Source organism: Stenella coeruleoalba, assembly GCF_951394435.1.
Source record: "Stenella coeruleoalba genome assembly, chromosome: 11".
Taxonomy (NCBI): domain Eukaryota; kingdom Metazoa; phylum Chordata; class Mammalia; order Artiodactyla; family Delphinidae; genus Stenella; species Stenella coeruleoalba.
Genome location: NC_137157.1, coordinates 31,882,272 through 31,903,441, shown reverse-complemented (window position 1 = coordinate 31,903,441; position 21,170 = coordinate 31,882,272). Strand labels below are relative to the sequence as shown.

The following is a 21,170-nucleotide window of genomic DNA, read 5'->3' as shown; positions in this document are numbered from 1 at the left end:
TTAAAGGGCTCTCACTGGCCAAAGTTGAGACAAAAGAATAATGACTACACCTGAGTAAAACACACTGACTATTTAAAAGTGTGTGAGTCTGTTATGATACTTAAAGAAGAGAAAGCTGGAGGGTGCAGTGGGTGGGAGGGGATAGGCAGAAGCAGACTATACAAACTCTGTATTCTGAAAACTGGTCATGAAAAGGAAAGAATGACCAGTTTTTATCTTGCCTTTCTAGTTAGGAACCATACTTCAAGATAACCAAAGAGCTTGGGCTAATGAGGAGAAGCTCTTTATTTTATAAAGAATACCTGCTAGTAAATGAAGAGAATATAATATAATTAGAAAATCATGATTTTTGCAACTCTTAATGAAATAATTGGATCAGGCAACAACAATCACCAGTGGACACTAAAACCATTAGAAGAAATGATGAAGAACTGGTTATTTGCATGGTATCAAAATATCACCAAAGAATTAACTAAATCACTTAATAATAGAGATATATGGCTGTCTCCCCCTTAAGAAAGTAATCAATCATGAAACATGGGACTACCAGACATTCCATCTCTTGAAGTGATACACTATAAAGTATTACTTATAAAGTACAAAACATTACTTATGAAGTGTTCTTGCCAAAAATGTTTAACCTTAATATAACCAAGGCTTCAAAGCTAACTTTTAGTAAATACAATGGATACAGGAACAAGTAAAATTATGAAAGAAAATAATCAGATAAATATTCATTATTTTTCAGAGAGAGGAGGAAAAAAAGGGGGAGATTCTATATTTAAAAGACTTAGGACATGTAACATCCAAATACAATGCAGGGTCCTTGACTGGATCCTGGGACAACTGAGGAAATGTGAATATGATCTGGACGTTAGATAATATAAGGTATTGTTGTCAATTTTGTTAAGTGTGATAAAGTTATTGCGGTTATGTAAACAGAAAAAGACTTTTTTAGAGATGCACACTAAAATATTTAGGGGAGAAATGTCTGCAATTAAAATATTCTTACAAAAAAACAGATGAAGCAATTAGAGTGGAATGTTAATAAATGTTAACTATTAATCCAGGTGATGGGTATTCATCATACTATCCTTTCTTCTTCTTCTTTTTTTTTTTTTTGCGGTATGCGGGCCTCTCACTGTTGTGGCCTCTCCTGTTGCAGAGCACAGGCTCCAGACGCGCAGGCTCAGTGGCCATGGCTCACGGGCCCAGCTGCTCCGCGGCATGTGGGATCCTCCCGGACCGGGGCACGAACCCGTGTCCCCTGCATCGGCAGGCGGACTCTCAACCACTGCGCCACCAGGGAAGCCCTATCCTTTCTTCTTCACGTTTGAAAATTTTCAGAGTTGAAAAAAATCAGACGTACCTTAAAACGTTGCAAACGTCCAATTTTTTCACCAACTTCAGCCTCCATTGATACCAATTCATTCTTCTGTTTCCAATTTTCTTTTCTAAGCTGTCTCTCCATTTCTACTAAAGTAGTATATTGCCTTATGAGTGACTTTTCATTCACTTGTAAGACTGTGAGCTTTCTGCTATTTTCTGAAAGTGTTTTTTTCATTTCATCTGAATCCATCTGAAGAGCACTGAGCAAATTCTGCACAAAGTCACATTTATATAACTTGTTAAATCTAGCTATCTTAGTTTGTACAGTATTATATATTGATCTTAAAAGTGCTTTACTTACATTATATTCTTTTATTTTTATAGCATCTTGTTGGATTTGATCCTCAAGTTTTCTCTTTTCCTCTTTCATTGTTTCAGATTCTGTTTTCCAGGTCTTCTTTTCACTTAAAAAAATAAAAATGACAATACAGTAAACCTAATAAAATATTTAACTATAGGAAGAGATAGCTATAGATTATGGAAATTTAGTTTCTATAAAATAAGAGAAATCATAACTAGTCAATACCTGATAACATAAGTAGAAATGCCACTTGAAAGGATTTATCCTGAAAGTTATATTTTTATTTAATAAATGAAAGGTAAAGAAATTATTTTATCATTTTCATTTATCTACAAATTATTACTTTACAATTGTTACAATATAACAATTGCAGCTGAATCTTATAAATATTTTATTAAAAACAGAAAACAATTAAGAAAATAATCAATACCCCAAACTAATTCTGGAAATCAAGTCTCAGTATTCTGACCCTACTCTTATAGTAAAATTCTTTTTTTTTTTTCGGTACACGGGCCCCTCACTGTTGTGGCCTCTCCTGTTGCGGACCACAGGCTCTGGACATGCAGGCTCAGCGGTCATGGCCCACGGGCCCAGCCGCTCCACGGCATGTGGGATCCTCCCAGACCACGGGCACGAACCCGTGTCCCCTGCATCGGCAGGCGGACTCTCAACCACTGTGCCACCAGGAAAGCCCCTGACTCTACTCTTAAATTTGAGTGTTAAATACTCATAAAATATCTAGAATACAAACAAAATGAGAAATAATTAGACTTAAAAGAAGGTGTATAAGACATTGTTGCCTACCCAGACCTGCAATCTGCTTGGCATAAACCAATTATGGTGTCAGCATTCTCTTTGAACTGAATGATTTAAACCTGGACATATGACTTGGACAGCTCATTAACCCAATTCTGACTCATGAGATCTAAGTCTGCCAGCAGCCTCTGGAAAAAATTTCATGTAAAAATAAAAAGTTATGTGAAAAAAAAATGCCCCTCTTCTTCAATGGTCATGGTTCCATCTTCCTTGAACTCCTTCCTTCAGCTATTTTATAACCAACATAGGAGATAATATGACCTATACTATAAGACTCCCAAACATGACCTATCATATAATTAGCTTTGGTTTTCTTGTTAGATCAAATTGTAGTCACTCTTAGTGTTTAAATCACCTTTAATCAGGTATTCTAACTATTACTAAGGATATTAGTCCATTGGTACAGATGAGATGGCAGAGATAAGCACAAACAGGTTAGTTCCCCATGAAAATATATGAATAATGATGATGGTGATGATGAAGAATGATGCTAACAGCTGACATTTATAAACAGTTCATATGTGCTATAATATTCACAAAATGCTCATATCTGGGCATTTTCACATAATTCATTTAAGTTTCATAATAACCCTATGAAAAAGTATTACTATCACAGAATTTTATAGATAAGGAACTAAGACACAAAGCGGAGGTGAAGAGGCAGGAAGAAAAAGTAAAAGAAAATATCTAAATATTTTTTGTTACTTAGCTTTAACACGAATATTCTTCAATTATATTTATAGTTTTGCTAACACCTATACCTTAGGTATTCTTTATATAATAAGCTCTGTTGATGACGAATTACTGCGAATTTTCTGTTATAGTCTTCAAGAGAATCTTCTAAATTCTTTAACTTATTTTCTTTATATTCTAGTTCCTAAAAATTGGTTTAAAAATGAGAATGAAAAAAGCATCAGGATATATTTTAAATTTGAAGGTATAAATTCATATTCTGACAAGATTATAGAAAAATATACAAAAGATAATAGCAAATCCATAAGCAGCACAGGTCATTTCTATGATTATTCTGAATACCTTATGGCATATGGAATGAGGTAATATGTGTAAATGAGAAGTGCTATGAAACAGATAAAATTATTTTCATCATACAGAATAGTTACAGTAACCATACAAATGATCAGATACAGTGGTTACAAACTTACCTTTAGCCACTCAGTCCCACATACCCTTTAATGAACATATGCATTCATAGCTCCAGTCAGATTGTCCTTTCCAATTATTTCATTTTGAAGATGAAGAAATTTGAGACTTAGAAAGATCAAGTAACTTACTCAACATTAAAAAATTCATTAATACTACCCTTGGTAACCATTTTCTAAGCACACATGCCAAGCTCAGTGCCAGGTGCTTTACATATTGCAGATCTAACACTTGCAGTCAGGTCTGGCTGACTCCAAAGACCTTGCTACTTCTATCACTCTATGCTGCCTTAGGATTGGGAGTCCAAGTACTTGTTTTGCCACTTTGAACAGGTTTTCAGATTCCAAATTGGTTCTCTAATCTACCACAATGCTTCTCATGTGTTTTTTATATAAAGATGAAAAAAATGAATCTTATCACAAGTAACATGACAATGCAATACTTCTATCACTTATTGACAATGTTCCTGTATTGAAGAAGAATAAATTCATGAAGAATGCTAAAATTATAAATTTAAAAGTAATGATATAACATGAATTATAATGTTCTAATAAGTAAATTCTAATACTCAAAAAATGATTAATTAATATAATATACAAATACAAGCATCTGATAATCATAACTCAAGTATATTCACAAATGGATTATTTAGGAAAGGGAAACAGCAGTGCTTATAATCAAAAACTTACTTTCATTGATTCTGAACACATTTTTGTGATTATATTTGCAATGTATGTGATATTACCGGTATTCACACTCAAATGAAATAATGAAAAGCATCCCTCATTATGCCATTCATAATGACTGTAATATAGACAGCAAAACTGAGAAACAAACACAAGGCAAGCAGTATCCTTTCTAATTTGCTAACAGATTAACTAATACCTTATAGGGTAAAGGGAAGAAAGAGATAAAAGACAATTTTGTTTAAAAGTTTCTTCTTGTAGTTAACACACAAAAAAAGGAACAATTCTAATCACTACACAAAAAGCTGTGTCAGACTTTATTCATGTGAATTGCTTTTCCAACCAGCAATAAATAAAAGAGCTCACCTTATTTATACATTACTACCTTATAGTAGCTGCATGTTATTCTATCTGTCAATCATATATTTCATATGAATGGCACACATGCTTCTCATTCAGATAAATGGAATAAACTGCTTTTATTCATAACATTCCATCTAATATCAAAATCATTAAAAAAACATTTCACTGTTAATATTCTAAGAACGCAAAGGAATATATGATGATTAAATTATAAAACATACTATCAACTATTTTTGTTACTCACATATAAAATTTTCAGTACCTGTAAGATATGTATTAAATATTCATTCTGAGAATTAATGATATTGGCACTAGATGGTGCTACCCCATCAGGTAAGTCTACTCCTTTAAACACAACATTTGATCCTTCTGATTGTCGTAAAAGACTGGTCTCTTTTTCAAGATGATCTATCTGCAAACGAACAGTTCAGAAATGAGAATCTCATCTCTTACACCCAAAGAAAGACAAATTTAAAAGCAGTAACTAACACTTCCTACTGAATATCTTGAACAAGTAGATATATGAATGCTCTGCCAAGTATTAATTAAATTATAATTTAATTTATAATTACTACTACTTAGAAATGTCTAGGAATAGATTTAGAATTTTTGTATCCTTTTATGTTACACAGTACTTATTTTTCCACTAATTTAATTAAAAAAATTCAAACAGAAGGTTTCCGAACGTTGAAAGAATTAATTCAAGGGGCATATTCTCATTAAATAGTCATTAAAAAAAATTAAATGTTTCATATTAAATCTTTATTCATATGCTTAGCATTTTCTTTTATATAATAAAATTCTCACCTTTAAATTTGCTTTTGTCAACTGCTGAGAATAATTTATAGCCTCCTTCCGAGATTCCCTGAGCTCCTGTCTTAATTCTTCATTCCTTCCAGTAAGTTGATCAACTTGGGCTTTTAAATGCAGATTGGTATCAAATATTCCTTCTGCATTCTTTGATTCTATAGCCTAATATATTTAAATTATATAGAAGAAATGTGAAGAAAAACACTAAAGTCATAGTAAAAAATCTATGTTTAAGTCAAATTCACACTTAAGCATTTTACTATTCCCATGTATAATAAAATATACCAAATATATCTCTTATTTATAAATTTAAATTGATAAAATACCAGTTTAATCTACAACAGTATTACCAAGCATACTAATCACTTCCTTCTAACAATTAACAATATCTAGCTAATCCAAATAGACTGGTAGATCAGAAAAACAACTAGACAGGAACAACATGACTAGGGTTCAAATATTAACCAATCTCTTATTTGCTGGGCAAGTGACTTGAAATTCCTTATACCTTAGCTTCCTTAACTCTAAAGAAGAGGAAATAATGTTAGCTCTGTCAACTTCACAAGGTTTTTATACAGTCAAAATGAGATAATTTATATGTAAATGCTTTGAAACCATGAAGCATCTGAATTTAAAGCATGAGCAAAGGAATGAAATAGCTACTACATTTAATTAATTAAATTTTTCATTGCTTCCTCTCCAGTTGAAGCATACATAATAACAAAGGCAAAGTATGATAAAATAGTTATCCAATTGTTATCCAAGAGTGCTGGATAAGCAAAAATAATCTGTCAAATATTAAAATACTATCCAAGAGGCTTCACTGCTCCTAATTCCCCAATAATGGCCTATATAAATATACCTACCCCCACGTACACATATACACAATACATACGTACCAATAGATCTGGACTTTATGGAACAAAACTGTTAAATGCATGGTAAAGCTTCAGAAATTAAGGCAGAAGACAAAGAAAGTAAGATGAGTAAAATCATATGTAATATCCTATTCAGGAGGGTGATCTGGGATTTAACTCAAGGCAGTAGGTCTGTAAGAGTAAGCCTTTACCCTAAGGAGATGAGAGCAGGCCATGTGGAGTAATAATTTATACTAATTAAAAGGGGATAGCAGAAAGAAGTAGGCAGAAGGAGGTATTCTGACAGATGACAAAGTAGTCTAGTTAGTTGTCTTGCTGAAAAATAGCAACATGCTATCTATAAATCCTTGTGGTAAAATGAAATTGAATTAGATGGTGATTAGGGGCCCTGAAAAACACCCTACAGCAATAGAAAGTGAACTAAAGTGCAGAAGCCGGAATTATCTGATCTAAACTGTCATTGATTCTGATGATTTCTTAGAGGACGTAGTGTTAGGTCATTCAGATGGGGCATACCAGTCAGAAAAAAAAATGATAACCCAGAAGAGAAGCAGACAAAATCGATGGAAACAAGAATCCTAGGAAGGCCACAGGCTGTCAATTAAAATAAAAAAATTAAAAAAATAAATAAATAAAAATAAAAAAAACGTAGAATCTTTCTGGGCTATTATTCTGTTTCTATTTGGTCACTAAATAGAGTTTCCCTTGTAGAACAGAGTTTGATCTGAGTATTAGTAGTGGGCAGCATCACAGATAAAAGATATTCACATAAGAAAGTATGAAGAATCATTTTAGATACTTAAAACAGTGGAGAAAAAACAAAGTCACCAACCAGAGAAGAAAAGTCAGAATTATAAAGGGATATATAGGGAACAAAGGGAATCAAAAGGGTTTCATAAATTTTGTTAAATGATTCTCTACCTCAGAAAGATTTTAACATACTAGTAACACTCTCTGCTAATAAAATGGTATTATTATAAAAAAAAAACATTCCATGCAAATGGGAATCAAAAGAAAGCTGGAGTAGCAATACTCATATCAGATAAAATAGACTTTAAAATAAAGAATGTTACAAGAGACAAGGAAGGACACCACATAATGATCAAGGGATCAATCCAAGAAGTAGATATAACAATTAGAAATATATATGCACCCAACATAGGAGCACCTCAATACATAAGGCAACAGCTAACAGCTATAAAAGAGGAAATCGAGAGTAACACAATAATAGTGGGGGACTTAAACACCTCACTTCACCAATGGACAGATCATCCAGACAGAAAATTAATAAGGAAAGACAAGCTTTAAATGACACAATAGACCAGTTAGATTTAATTGATATTTGTAGGACATTCCATCCAAAAACAGCAGATTACACTTTCTTCTCAAGTGCACACAGAACATTCTCCAGGATGGATCACATCTTGGGTCACAAATCAAGCCTCAGTAAATTTAAGAAAACTGTAATCATATCAAACATCTTTTTCGACCACAATACTATGAGATTAGAAGTCAATTAAAAGGAAAAAAACATAAAAAACACAAACACATGGAGGCTAAACAATATGTTACTAAATAACCAAGAGATCACTGAAGAAATCAAAGACAAAATCAGAAAATACCTAGAGAAAAATGACAAAGAAAACACGATGATCCAAAACCTATGGGATGCAGCAAAAACAGTTCTAAGAGGGAAGTTTAGAGCAATACAAGCCTACCTCAAGAAACAAGAAAAATCTCAAATAAACAATCTAACCTTACACCTAAAGGAACTAGAGAAAGAAGAACAAACAAAACCGAAAGTTAGTAGAAGGAAAGAAATAATAAAGATTAGAGCAGACATCAATGAAACAGAAACAAAGAAAACAATAGCAAAGATCAATAAAATTAAAAGCTGGTTCTTTAAGAAGATAAACAAAATTGATAAACCTTTAGCCAGACTTATCAAGAAAAAGAGGGAGCGGACTCCAATCAATAAAATTAGAGGGGCTTCCCTGGTGGCACAGCGGTTGAGAGTCCGCCTGCCGATGCAGGGGACGCGGGTTCGTGCCCCGGTCCGGGAGGATCCCACATGCCGCGGAGCGGCTGGGCCCGTGAGCCATGGCCGCTGAGCCTGCGCGTCCGGAGCCTGTGCTCCGCAACGGGAGAGGCCACAGCAGTGAGAGGTCCGCGTATCGCAAAAAAAAAATAAAAATAAAAAAATAAAAAATAAATAAAAAAATAAAATTAGAAATGAAAATGGAGAAGTTACAACTGACACTGTAGAAATACAAAGCATCCTAAGAGACTACTACAAGCAACTCTATGCCAATAAAATGGACAACCTTGAAGAAACAGACAAATTCGTAGAAAGGTATAACCTTCCAAGACTGAACCAGGAAAAAATAGAAAATATGAAGAGACCAATCACAAGCACTGAAATTGAAACTGTGATTAAAAATCTTCCAACAAACAAAAGTTCCAGGATCAGATGGCTTCACAGGTGAATTCTATCAAATATTTAGAGAAGAGGTAACACCAATTTTCTCAAACTCTTCCAAAAAATTGAAGAAGGAACACCCCCAAACTTATTCTATGAGGCCATCATCACCCTGATACCAAAACCAGACAAAGATACTACAAAAAAAGAAAATTACAGACCAATATCACTGATGAATATAGATGCAAAAATCCTCAACAAAGCACTAGCAAACAGAATCCAACAACACATTAAAAGGACCATACACCATGATCAAGTGGGATTTATCCAGGGTATGCAAGGATTCTTCAATATACGCAAATCAATCAATGTGATACACCATATTAACAAATTGAAGAAGAAAAACCATATGATCATCTCAATAGATGCAGAAAAAGCTTTTGACAAAATTCAACACCCCATTTATGATAAAAACTCTCCAGAAAGTGGGCACAGAGGGAACCTACCTCAACATCATAAAGGCCATATACGACAAACCCACAGCAAACATCATTCTCAATGGTAAAAAACTGAAAGCCTTTCCTCTAAGATCAGGAAAAAGACAAGGATTTCCACTCTCACCACTATTATTCAACATACTTTGTAAGTCCTAGCCACGGCAATCAGAGAAGGAAAAGAAATAAAAGGAATACAAATTGGAAAAGAAGAAGTAAAACTGTCACTGTTTGCAGATGACATGATACTATACATAGAGAATCCTAAAGATGCCACCAGAAAACTACTAGAGCTAATCAATGAATTTGCTAAAGTTGCAGGAAACAAAATTAATGCACAGAAATCACTTGCATTCCTATACACTAACAACGAAAGATAAGAAAGAGAAATTAAGCAAACAATCCCACTCACCATTGCAACAAAAAGAATAAAATACCTAGGAATAAACCTACCTAAGGAGGTAAAAGACCTGACTCAGAAAACTCTAAGACACTCGTGAAAGACATCAAAAATGATGCAAACAGATGGAGAGATATACCATGTTCTTGGATTGGAAAAATCAATATTGTGAAAATGACTATCCTACTCACAGCAATCTACAGATTCAATGCAATCCCTATCAAATTACCAGTGGCATGTTTTACAGAACTAGAACAAAAAATCTTAAAATGTGTATGGGAGGGAGGAGCTTCAAGATGGCGGAAGAGTAAGACATGGAGATCACCCTCCTCCCCACAAATACATCAGAAATACATCTACATGTGGAACAACTCCTACAGAACACCTACTGAATGCTGGCAGAAGACCTTAGACCTCCCAAAAGGCAAGAAACTCCCCACGTATCAGGGTAGGGCAAAAGAAAAAAAATAAATAAAACAGAGACGAAAGAATAGGGACGGGATCTGCACCAGCGGGAGGGACCTGTGAAGGAGGGAAAGCTTCCACACACTAGGAAGCCCCTTCGCGGGCGGAGACTGCAGGTGGCAGAGGGGGGAAGCTTTGGCGCCACGGAGGAGAGCACAGCAACAGGGGTGCGGAGGGCAAAGCAGAGAGATTCCTACACAGAGGATCGGTGCCGACCAGCCGGAGAGGCTTGTCTGCTCCCCCGCCGGGGCGGGCGGGGATTGGGAGCCGAGGCTTGGGCTTCAGTCGGATTCCAGGGAGAGGACAGGGGTTGGCTGCGTGAACACAGCCTAAACGGGGCTAGTGCGCCATAGCTATCCAGGAGGGAGTCCGGGAAAATGTCTGGAATGGCCAAAGAGGCAAGAGACTTTTTCTTCCCTCTTTGTTTCCTGGTGCGCGAGGAGAGGGGATTAAGAGCGCTGCTTAAAGGAGCTCCAGAGACTGGCGCGAGCCGCAGCTATCAGTGCGGACCCCAGAGACGGGCATGAGACGCTAAGGCGGCTGCCACCCGCACCAAGAAGCCTGTGTGCGAGCACAGGTCAGTATCCACACCGCCCCTCCCAGGAGCCTGTGCAGCCCGCCACTGCTAGGGTCCCATGATCCAGGGACAACTTCCCTGGGAGAACACAGATCCTCAGGCTGGTGCAACGTCACGTGGTCCTCTGCCGTCGCAGGCTCGCCCCACACTCCGTACCCCTCCCTCCCCGCAGCATTAGTGAGCCAGAGCCCAGAATCAGCAGCTCCTTTAACCCCATCCTGTCTGAGCGAGGAACAGATGCCCTTAGGTGAGCTACACGCAGAGACGGGTACAAATCCAAAGCTAAACCCCAGGAGCTGGACGAACAAAGAGGAGAAAGGGAAATCTCTCCCAGCAGCCTCAGGAACAGCGGATTAAATCTCCACAATCAATTTGATGTACCCTGCATCTATGGAATACCTGAATAGACAACAAATCATCCCAAATTGAGGACGTGGACTTGGGAAGCAACGATACATATTTTTTCCCTTTTTCTCTGTTTATGAGTGTGTATGTGTATGCTTCTTGTGTGATTCTGTCTATATAGCTTTGCTTTTACCATTTGTCCTAGGGTTCTGTCTGTCTGTTTTTTCTTTCTTTTTCTCTTAGTATGGTTTTCAGCTCTTTTTATCATTGGTGGATTTATTTTTTGATTTGGTTGCTCACTTCTTTCTTTTTTTTGATTACATTAAAAATTTTTAAAATATTTTTATTTTAATAACCATTTCATTTTATTTTATTTCATCTTTTTCATTCTTTCTTTCATCTGTTCTCCCTTTTATTCTGAGCTGTGTGGATAACAGGCTCTTGGTGCCCCACACAGGCATCAGGGCTGTGTCTCTGAGGTGGGAGAGCCAAGTTCAGGACATTGGTCCACCAGAGACCTCTCAGCTCCATGTAATACCAAACGGCGAAAATCTCCCAGAAATCTCCATCTCAGCCAAGACCCAGCTCCACTCAATGACCAGCAAGCTACAGTGCTGGACACCCTATGCCAAACAACTAGCAAGACAGGAACACAACCACACCCATTAGCAGAGAGGCTGCCTATAATCATAATAAGGTCAGAGACACTCCAAAACACACCACCAGACGTGGACCTGCCGACCAGAAAGACAAGATCCAGCCTCATCCACAAGAACATAGGCACTAGTCCCCTCCACCAGGAAGCATACACAACCCACTGAACCAACCTTAGCCACTGAGGGCAGACACCAAAAACAACAGGAACTACGAACCTGCAGCCTGCGAAAAGGAGACCCCAAACACAGTAAGTTAAGCAAAATGAGAAGATAGAGAACCACATAGCAGATGAAGGAGCAAGGCAAAAACCCACCAGATGTAACAAATGAAGAGGAAATAGGCAGTGTACCTGAAAAAGAATTGAGAATATTATTAGTAAAAATGATCCAAAATCTTGGAAATAGATTGGAGAAAATACAAGAAACGTTTAACAAGCACCTAGAAGAACTAAAGAGCAAACAAAATGTGATGAACAACACAATAAATGAAATTAAAAATGCTCTAGAAGGGATCAATAGCAGAATAACTGAGGCAGAAGAACGGATAAGTGACCTGGAAGATTAAATAGTGGAAATAACTATTGCAGAGCAGAATAAATAAAAAAGACTGAAAAGAATTGAGGACAGTCTCAGAGACCTCTGGGACAACATTAAATGCAACAACATTCTAATTACAGGGGTCCCAGAAGAAGAGAAAAAGAATGGGACTGAGAAAATATTTGAAGCGATTATAGTTGAAAACTTCCCTGATATGGGAAAGGAAATAGTTAATCAAGTCCAGGAAGCACAGAGAGTCCCATACAGGATAAATTGAAGGAGAAACATGTCAAGACACATATTCATCAAACTATGAAAAATTAAATACAAACAAAAATTATTAAAAGCAGCAAGGGAAAAACAACAAATAACATGCAAGGGAATCCCCATAAGGTTAATAGCTGATCGTTCAGCAGAAACTCTGCAAGCCAGAAGGAAGTGGCAGGACATATTTAAAGTGATGAAAGGGAAAAACCTACAACCAAGATTACTCTACCCAGCAAGGACCTCATTCAGATCTGACGGAGAAATTAAAAACCTTTACAGACAAGGAAAAGCTAAGAGAATTCAGCACCACCAAACAAGCTTTACAACAAATACTAAAGGAACTTCTCTAGGCAGGAAACTCAAGAGAAGGAAAAGACCTACAATAACAAACCCAAAACAATTAAGAAAATGGTAATAGGAACATACATATTGATAATTACCTTAAATGTAAATGGAGTAAATGCTCCAACCAAAAGACATAGACTGCCTGAATGGATACAAAAACAAGACCTGTATATATGCTGTCTACCCACTTCAGAGAGACCCAGAGACCCACTTCAGACCTAGGGACACATACAGACTGAAAGAGAGGGGATGGAAAAAGATATTCCATGCAAATGGAAATCAAAAGAAAGCTGGAGTAGCAAATCTCATATCAGATAAAATACAGTTTAAAACAAAGACTATTACTAGAGACAAAGAAGGACACTACATAATGATCAAGGGATCAATCCAAGAAGTAGATATAACAACTGTAAATATTTATGCACCCAACAGAGGAGCACCTCAATACATAAGGCAAATACTAATAGCCATAAAAAGGGAAATCGACAGTAACACAATCGACAGTAACACAATCATAGTAGGGGACTTTAACACCCCACTTTCACCAATGGACAGATCATCCAAAATGAAAATAAATAAGAAAACACAAGCTTTAAATGATGCATTAAACAGGATGGACTTAATTGATATTTATAGGACATTCCATCCAAAAACAACAGAATACACTTTCTTCTCAAATGCTCATAGAACATTCTCCAGGATAGATCATATATTAGGTCACAAATCAAACCCTGATAAATTTAAGAAAATTGAAATCATATCAGGTATCTTTTCTGACCACAACGTTATGACTAGAAATCAATTACAGGAAAAAATCTGTAAAAAATATAAACACATGGAGGCTAAACAATACACTACTTAATAACCAAGAAATCAGTGAAGAAATCAAAGAGGAAATCAAAAAATACCTAGAAACAAATGACAATGAAAACACGACGACCAAAACCTATGGGATGAAGCAAAAGCAGTTTTAAGAGTGAAGTATAGGGGCTTCCCTGGTGGCACAGTGCTTGAGAGTCCGCCTGCCGATGCAGGGGGCACAGGTTCGTGCCCTGGTCCGGGAAGATCCCACATGCAGCAGAGCGGCTAGGCCCGTGAGCCATGGCCGTTGAGCCTGCGCATCCGGATCCTGTGCTCCGCAACTGCAGAGGCCACAACAGTGAGAGGCCCACGTACAGCAAAAAAAAAAAAAAAAAAAAAAGAGTGAAGTTTATAGCAATACAATCCTACCTTAAAAAACAAGAAACATCTCAAATAAACAAACTAACCTTACACCTAAAGCAGTTAGAGAAAGAAGAACAAAAACACCCCGAAGTTAGCAGAAGGAAAGAAATCATAAAGATCAGATCAGAAATAAATGAAAAAGAAATGAAGGAAATGATAGCAAAGATCAATAAAATTAAAAGCTGGTTCTTTGAGAAGATAAACAAAATTGATAAACCATTAGCCAGACTCATCAAGAAAAAAAGGGAGAAGACTCAAATCACTAGAAGTAGAAATGAAAAAGGAGAAGTAACAACTGACATTGCAGAAATACAAAGGATCATGAGAGACTACTACAAGCAACTCTATGCCAATAAAATGGACAACCTGGAAGAAATGGACAAATTCTTAGAAACGTACAACCTTCCAAGACTGAACCGGGAAGAAATAGAAAATATGAACCGACCAATCACAAGCACTGAAATGCAAACTGTGATTAAAAATCTTCCAACAAACAAAAGTTCAGGACCAGATGGCTTCACAGGAGAATTCTATCAAACATTTAGAGAAGACTTAACACCTATCCTTCTCAAACACTTCCAAAATATAGCAGAGGGAGGAACACTCCCAAACTCATTCTACGAAGCCACCATCACCCTGATACCAAAACCAGAAAAAGATGTCACAAAGAAAGAAAACTACAGGCCAATATCACTGATGAATATAGATGCAAAAATTCTCAACAAAATACTAGCAAACAGAATCCAACACTACATTAAAAAGATCATACACCATGATCAAGTGGGATTTATCCCAGGAATGCAAGGATTCTTCAATATATGCAAATCAATCAATGTGATACACCAAATTAACAAATTGAAGGAGAAAAACCAGATGATCATCTCAATAGATGCAGAGAAAGATTCCGACAAAATTCAACACCAATTTATGAAAAACATCCTCCAGAAAGTAGGCAGAGAGCGAACTTACCTCAACATAATAAAGGCCATATATGACAAACCCACAGCCAACATCGTCCTCAATGGTGAAAAACTGAAACCATTTCCACTAAGATCAGGAACAAGACAAGCTTGCCTACTCTCACCAGTATTATTCAACATAGTTTTGGAAGTTTTAGCCACAGCAACCAGAGAAGAAAAAGAAATAAAAGGAATGCAAATTGGAAAAGAAGAAGTAAAGCTGTCACTGTTTGCAGATGACATGATACTACACGTAGAGAATCCTAAAGAGGCTACCAGAAAACTACTAGAGCTAATCAATGAATTTGGCAAAGTATCAGGATACAAAATTAATGCAGAGAAATCTCTTGAATTATTATACACTAATGATCAAAAATCTGAAAGTGAAATTAAGAAAACACTCCCACTTACCACTGCAACAAAAAGAATAAAATACCTAGGAATAAACCTGCCTAAGGAGACAAAAGACCTGTATGAAGAAAATTATAAGACACTGATGAAAGAAATTAAAGGTGATACAAATAGATGGAGAGATACACCATGTTCTTGGATTGGAAGAATCAACAGTGTGAAAATGACTCTACTACCCAAAGCAATCTACAGGTTCAATGCAATCCCTTTCAAACTACCACTGGCATTTTTCACAGAACAAAAAATTTCACAATTTGTATGGAAACACAAAAACCCCGAACAGCCAAAGCAATCTTGAGAAAGAAAAACGGAGCTTGAGGAATCAGGCTCCCTGACTTCAGACTATACTACAATGCGACAGTAATCAAGACAGTATGGTACTGGCACAAAAACAGAAACATAGATCAATGGAAAATGATAGAAAGCCCAGAGATAAACCACGCACCTATGGTCAACTAATCTATGACAAAGGAGGCAAGGATATACAATGGAGAAAAGACAGTCTCTTCAATAAGTGGTGCTGGGAAAACTGGACAGCTACATGTAAAAGAATGAAATTAGAACACTCCCTAACACCATACACAAAAATAAACTCAAAATGGAATAGACCTAAATGTAAGGCCAGATACTATAAAACTCTTAGAGGAAGACATAGGCAGAACACTGTTTGACATAAATCACAGCAAGATCTTTTTTGATCCACCTCCTAGAGTAATGTAAATAAAAACAAAAATAAACAAATGGGACCTAATGCAACTTTAAAGCTTCTGCAAATCAAAGGAAACTACAAACAAGACAAAAAGAGAACCCTCAGAACGGGAGAAAATATTTGCCAACGAATCAATGCACAAAGGATTAATCTCCGAAATATATAAACAGCTCATGCAGCTCAATATTAAAATAACAAACAACCGAATCCAAAAATGGGCAGAAGACCTAAATAGACATTTCTCCAAAGAAGACATACAGATGGCCAAGAAGCACATGAAAAGCTGCTCAACATCACTAATTATTAGAGAAATGCAAATCAAAACTACAATGAGGTATCTCCTCACATTGGTTAGAATGGGCAGCATCAGAAAATCTACAACAACAAATGCTGGAGAGGGTGTGAAGAAAAGGGAACCCTCTTACACTGTTGGTGGGAATGTAAACTGATTCAGCCACTATGGAGAACAGTATGGAGATTCCTTAAAAAACTAAAAATAGAATTACCATATGACCCAGCAATCCCACTACTGGGCATATACCCAGAGAAAACCATAATTCAAAAAGACATAGGCGCCCCAATGTTCATTGCAGCACTATTTACAATAGCCAGGTCATGGAAGCAACCTAAATGCCCGTCGACAGACGAATGGATAAAGAAGATGTGGTACATATATACAATGGAATATACTCAGCCATGAAAAGGAACGAAATTGGGTCATTTGTTGAGATGTGGATGGATCTAGAGACTGTCATACAGAGTGAAGTAAGTTAGAAAGAGAAAAACAAATATCGTATATTAACACATATATGTGGAACCTAGAAAAATGGTACAGATGAACCGGTTTGCAGGGCAGAAATTGAGACACAGATGTAGAGAACAAACGTATGTACACCAAGGGGGGAAAGTGGCGGGAGTCGGTGGTGGTGGGATGAATTGGGAGATTGGGACTGACATATATACACTAATATATATAAAATAGGTAACTAATAAGAACCTGCTGCATAAAAAAATAAAATAAAATTCAAAAACAAAAGTATTCAACTATTGACTAATCATAAAAAAAGCAATTCAATGAATAAGACTTTTTTCTATATAAATCAAGCATAGTATAATAATGCATGTTAACTATGTTCAGATCATGTAAATGACATAGATTTAAATATTAAGAATCTAAAAATTTATGTTTTATTCAAGTTTATATAACAGACACTCATCAATACCGTAGAACTCTTAAGTCCCTATATGGTAAATATAAATAGAACATCATTTAATGGCTAAAATCTTTCTCATAGTAATTCTTAAGTCTTTAAATATTCAAAATATTCTTACTACATCCTATTACACTTCTAGGTTTGTGGTGTAAGGTCCTAACAGACCTACCCTCCCACATTTAACAAGTGAATACAAAAAACTACTACATAAAAGTTCTAGAAAATGAACAAAAGCAACAGATTTTGGAGGGGACTTGAAACTTGGAAGACAGGACTAGCAAGCAGTAAATTTGTTGTTTTTAAGGCTTAACTGAGAGGGCAAGCTGCAGTTCCAGTGACCTGTCTTCTTTCTGGCCTAAAAACCAGAGGATAGGACCCAAAGCCACAGAATAGTGAGAGGGGAATTCCAGAAGGAAAAGAACCAACAAAAGGGATCTTCAAATTCTGTGTAAAAGCTCTGCCAGGTCTCAAGCTGACCATTCAAACAGAAAAATGGAGATGACAGAAGAAAGTATCAGTGAACTTGAAGATAAATCAATGGGAATTATCCAACTGGGAACAGAAAAGATAAAAAATTAGGAACGAAAAAATGAACAGAGCCTCAAGGAGTTGTGGGACAATATCAAAAGGTCTAACATGTTTCAGTGGCGTCCCAGAGAGAATGAGGCAAAAAAATGATTGAAGAAATTAATGGCAGAAAACTTCCCAATTGTGGTGAATAGCATAAGTGAACAGATTCAAGCTCAGCAAACCCCAAACAAGCTACACACACACATACACACACATACACACCCTTGGCACATTGCAGTCAAACTGGCAAAAACCAAATAAAAAGAGAAAGTTTTGAAAGTAGCCCAAGAAGAACTACACATTTCATACGGGAGAACAATGACTCAAATGACAACAAATGTTTCATCAGAAACTGTGGAGATCAATGAGAGTGGAACAATATCTTTGAAGTGATGAAACAACAAAATAAAACCATTAATATAAAAATAACTTACATTAACTAGTCTTTCAAGACTGGGAATAATTAGAGATGTTTCCCCTCCTTTAACATCAGGATCTTTCTGCATTTCCTTAATAGCTTGCAATATTTCTTTCATACCTTCTTCAAGTTGCTTATTTTCTTCAACTAATTCTTTTACTAAAATGAAATATTTTTTTCATTGAATGAATAGATTTTTTTACAATTTACACTATGCTATATAGATTACAAATATTTCACATACAGTAAAAATAACCCATTTATAAAATGCAAATGCAAATAAATGTACAAAAAATTCAACTATAAATCCAATGTGTGAATGATGAAGTTAAATCACACACCTATTTAAATCCTGTGCATATCTATATATATATATATATCTCATGGCTGAAAGAAATAAATCATAAGCATACTTTGCCTTTATTTTATATTAAAAATTTCTTAAATTTGTTTTTCTAACTGTACTTTCATTAGAGAACAAAAGAGAAAAATAGACTTATTTATCATCACAATAAATTCAGATTAATAACATGCTCTGAAAATGAATATAGCAAGGCAAACCAAATAGATGAATGAGAGACTGAAGTCTATACATTATAGTTAGTTAAGGCTAAAACAGATTAGAAAACAGAATGTAGTGAAGTCCTTTCAATCCCATAATTTTCAGTACAGACTAAATAAATAAGAAAAATAAGAGATAATAGTGACTTACATTTATTCTGAAACTTGGCTATTATTGTTCTACTTCTTTCTAAATCTCTTTCTTTTTCAATTAGTTCTCTTGAAAGAAATTCATTCTAAACAAAACATAAAGAGAAAAAAATTGATTTAAAAAAAATGACAATAGTTTTGAAGTTTAAAGAAGTTTGACCAATTGAGGTTTAACATACCCACAGCAAGCTACAGAAACGTAGCAGCACTCACAAAAATAAAATAAAATCTAAAAGGTAAAACAGATAATGATCCTCCTCCCACCTCCCCCCCGACCCCACACCCATGGCAAAAGGCAAACAGATAAGGAAGGTTTTTGTCTTTGGCACCACAATCATCTCTTTTAATGATCTGCCCTTACACTACCCGTTCTGCCTGGCTTCTATGACGTTCAAGCTCTATTTCTGCATTTCTACTTTGTGCTTCTTTGATCAATAAATCCTGTGCTATGGCTTCATTCTAAAGAAACATTTAATAAATTAGGCAAGTCAATGAGTTCATTTCAGATGTATTGCATTTTTAGATCTTTTAAAAGACAGAATGTGTATAAATTAGTGTTAATGTGCAAACATAAAAGAATTCTTATTATAATTGCTACTTATCGAATTTTGTTAGTCATAAAAAAGAATTAAAAAAAAAATCCCAGGAATGTAATTTGGAGGAGAGCTCACCTGAGATCTAAGAAATACTAGTTCTGTCCATAGCTGTTCTATAAGATTTGCAAGTGGATCTATCTGAGATAATTTTGATTGTGCAGGAATTGGCACAGGGTCCAGAACATTAACTTCAAGATTACTTTTCAAAATCTCTGTCTGTACGGGTACTTCACTTTTTCCTACATCTTCTTTGAAATTGGTATAAGCGTAGTTTATTGGGGTATGAACCTGTTCATCTTCTGATGCTGCTACTTGTGATTTAGCCACGTCAGCTCTATTTTCATGAATTTGTTGACAAAGTATTGCAGATTTTTGCCTAAGTGATAACTTCTGCATTAAGTCTGAAGCTGTTGATAAGGCTCGTAAAGAAGAATCACTTTTTTATGTGAAATTAGTCTTCTCAAGTGCCTGATGGCTTCCTGATACTTTCTTCATAGATTCATCAGAAACAGAGTATAAATGGTCATTTATTTCTTCATGATTCTCCCTACTAAAGGTATTGACTAATGATTCTAGATTTATTAAAGACTATAGACAGGGTGCTTTAAAAATCTCTCTTATTGTAATAGTTTCTAGAGGTGAAATATTATCTTTCACTTGTATAGATGAAGAATGTCTAGTTAAAGAGACAAAAGGATCCACTTCACTTTCTACACTATGACGAATTTCAGATAACATTCTTGATAATGATCCTATGGTCATATTCTCTTCAGGCTCATTCTGACATGACTGTGGAATATTGAATGATGGTTTCCTATGCGGCAGCTCTACTTTATCTGAACTCCTAATCTGTATTCAGAGTAAATAATGTCTCATTAATGAATCTTGGGATTGACAGGTTATTGAAATAAAACATCTTCCTTTTATTTAACAAGTATAAAAAGAAGCAATGTCCAAAATGAGACAATGGGGGCAGAAATGAAAGGCCTGATAATAATATTTTTCTTTATTCTCTTCACCATAGCAGTACCTTACTATTTACCTTTGATTGTGCTTCACTCATATTTTTGAGGCTAATGAAATCAAATTTTCTTCCTTCCATTTTATTCTCTTGAGAAAAGTCTTCAGTTAGGTTCAGGTTCTCAACAGTTAATCCTACATATAAAAGAATTAACAAATGAGAAGCATAAAAATAACTCTGCTATTATTCCAATACTTTAACTCTTAAAAACTAGAATCAAATTTTAACTCAAACAAAATGTAGAATAATTATTTCCAAAATCCTTGATCTATATGTAGCCTCCTATACAACTTCCTGATTTAGCTCACTTTTAATAAGATATTAATAAGTTGTTTATTTTTTGATATTGAGCTCCATGAGCTGTTTGTATATTTTAGAGATTAATCTTTTGTCTGTTGTTTCATCTGCAAATATTTTCTCCCATTCTG

The 21,170-nt window shown here is 35.6% G+C and overlaps 1 protein-coding gene and 1 pseudogene across 2 annotated transcripts in view; both read right to left on the bottom strand.

Moving 5' to 3' along the window:
* Positions 1–21,170, bottom strand: part of CEP290 (centrosomal protein 290) — a 97,299-nt gene that overhangs the window by 52,471 nt on the left and 23,658 nt on the right. The window contains exons 16-23 of the mRNA XM_079936196.1: positions 20,764–20,876; positions 19,127–19,211; positions 18,431–18,573; positions 5,524–5,688; positions 4,979–5,128; positions 3,268–3,383; positions 1,691–1,793; positions 1,370–1,600 (exon numbers count right to left, since the gene is read on the bottom strand). Coding sequence (XP_079792322.1) covers positions 1,370–1,600; positions 1,691–1,793; positions 3,268–3,383; positions 4,979–5,128; positions 5,524–5,688; positions 18,431–18,573; positions 19,127–19,211; positions 20,764–20,876 — 1,106 coding nt within the window. The remainder of the gene's footprint in view (positions 1–1,369; positions 1,601–1,690; positions 1,794–3,267; positions 3,384–4,978; positions 5,129–5,523; positions 5,689–18,430; positions 18,574–19,126; positions 19,212–20,763; positions 20,877–21,170) is intronic.
* LOC307193890 lies at positions 19,483–20,743 on the bottom strand (annotated as a pseudogene). The gene is made up of 3 exons: positions 20,687–20,743; positions 19,797–20,570; positions 19,483–19,584 (listed from the first exon to the last, which is right to left on the bottom strand). The product of its transcript is annotated as an uncharacterized misc_RNA (transcript).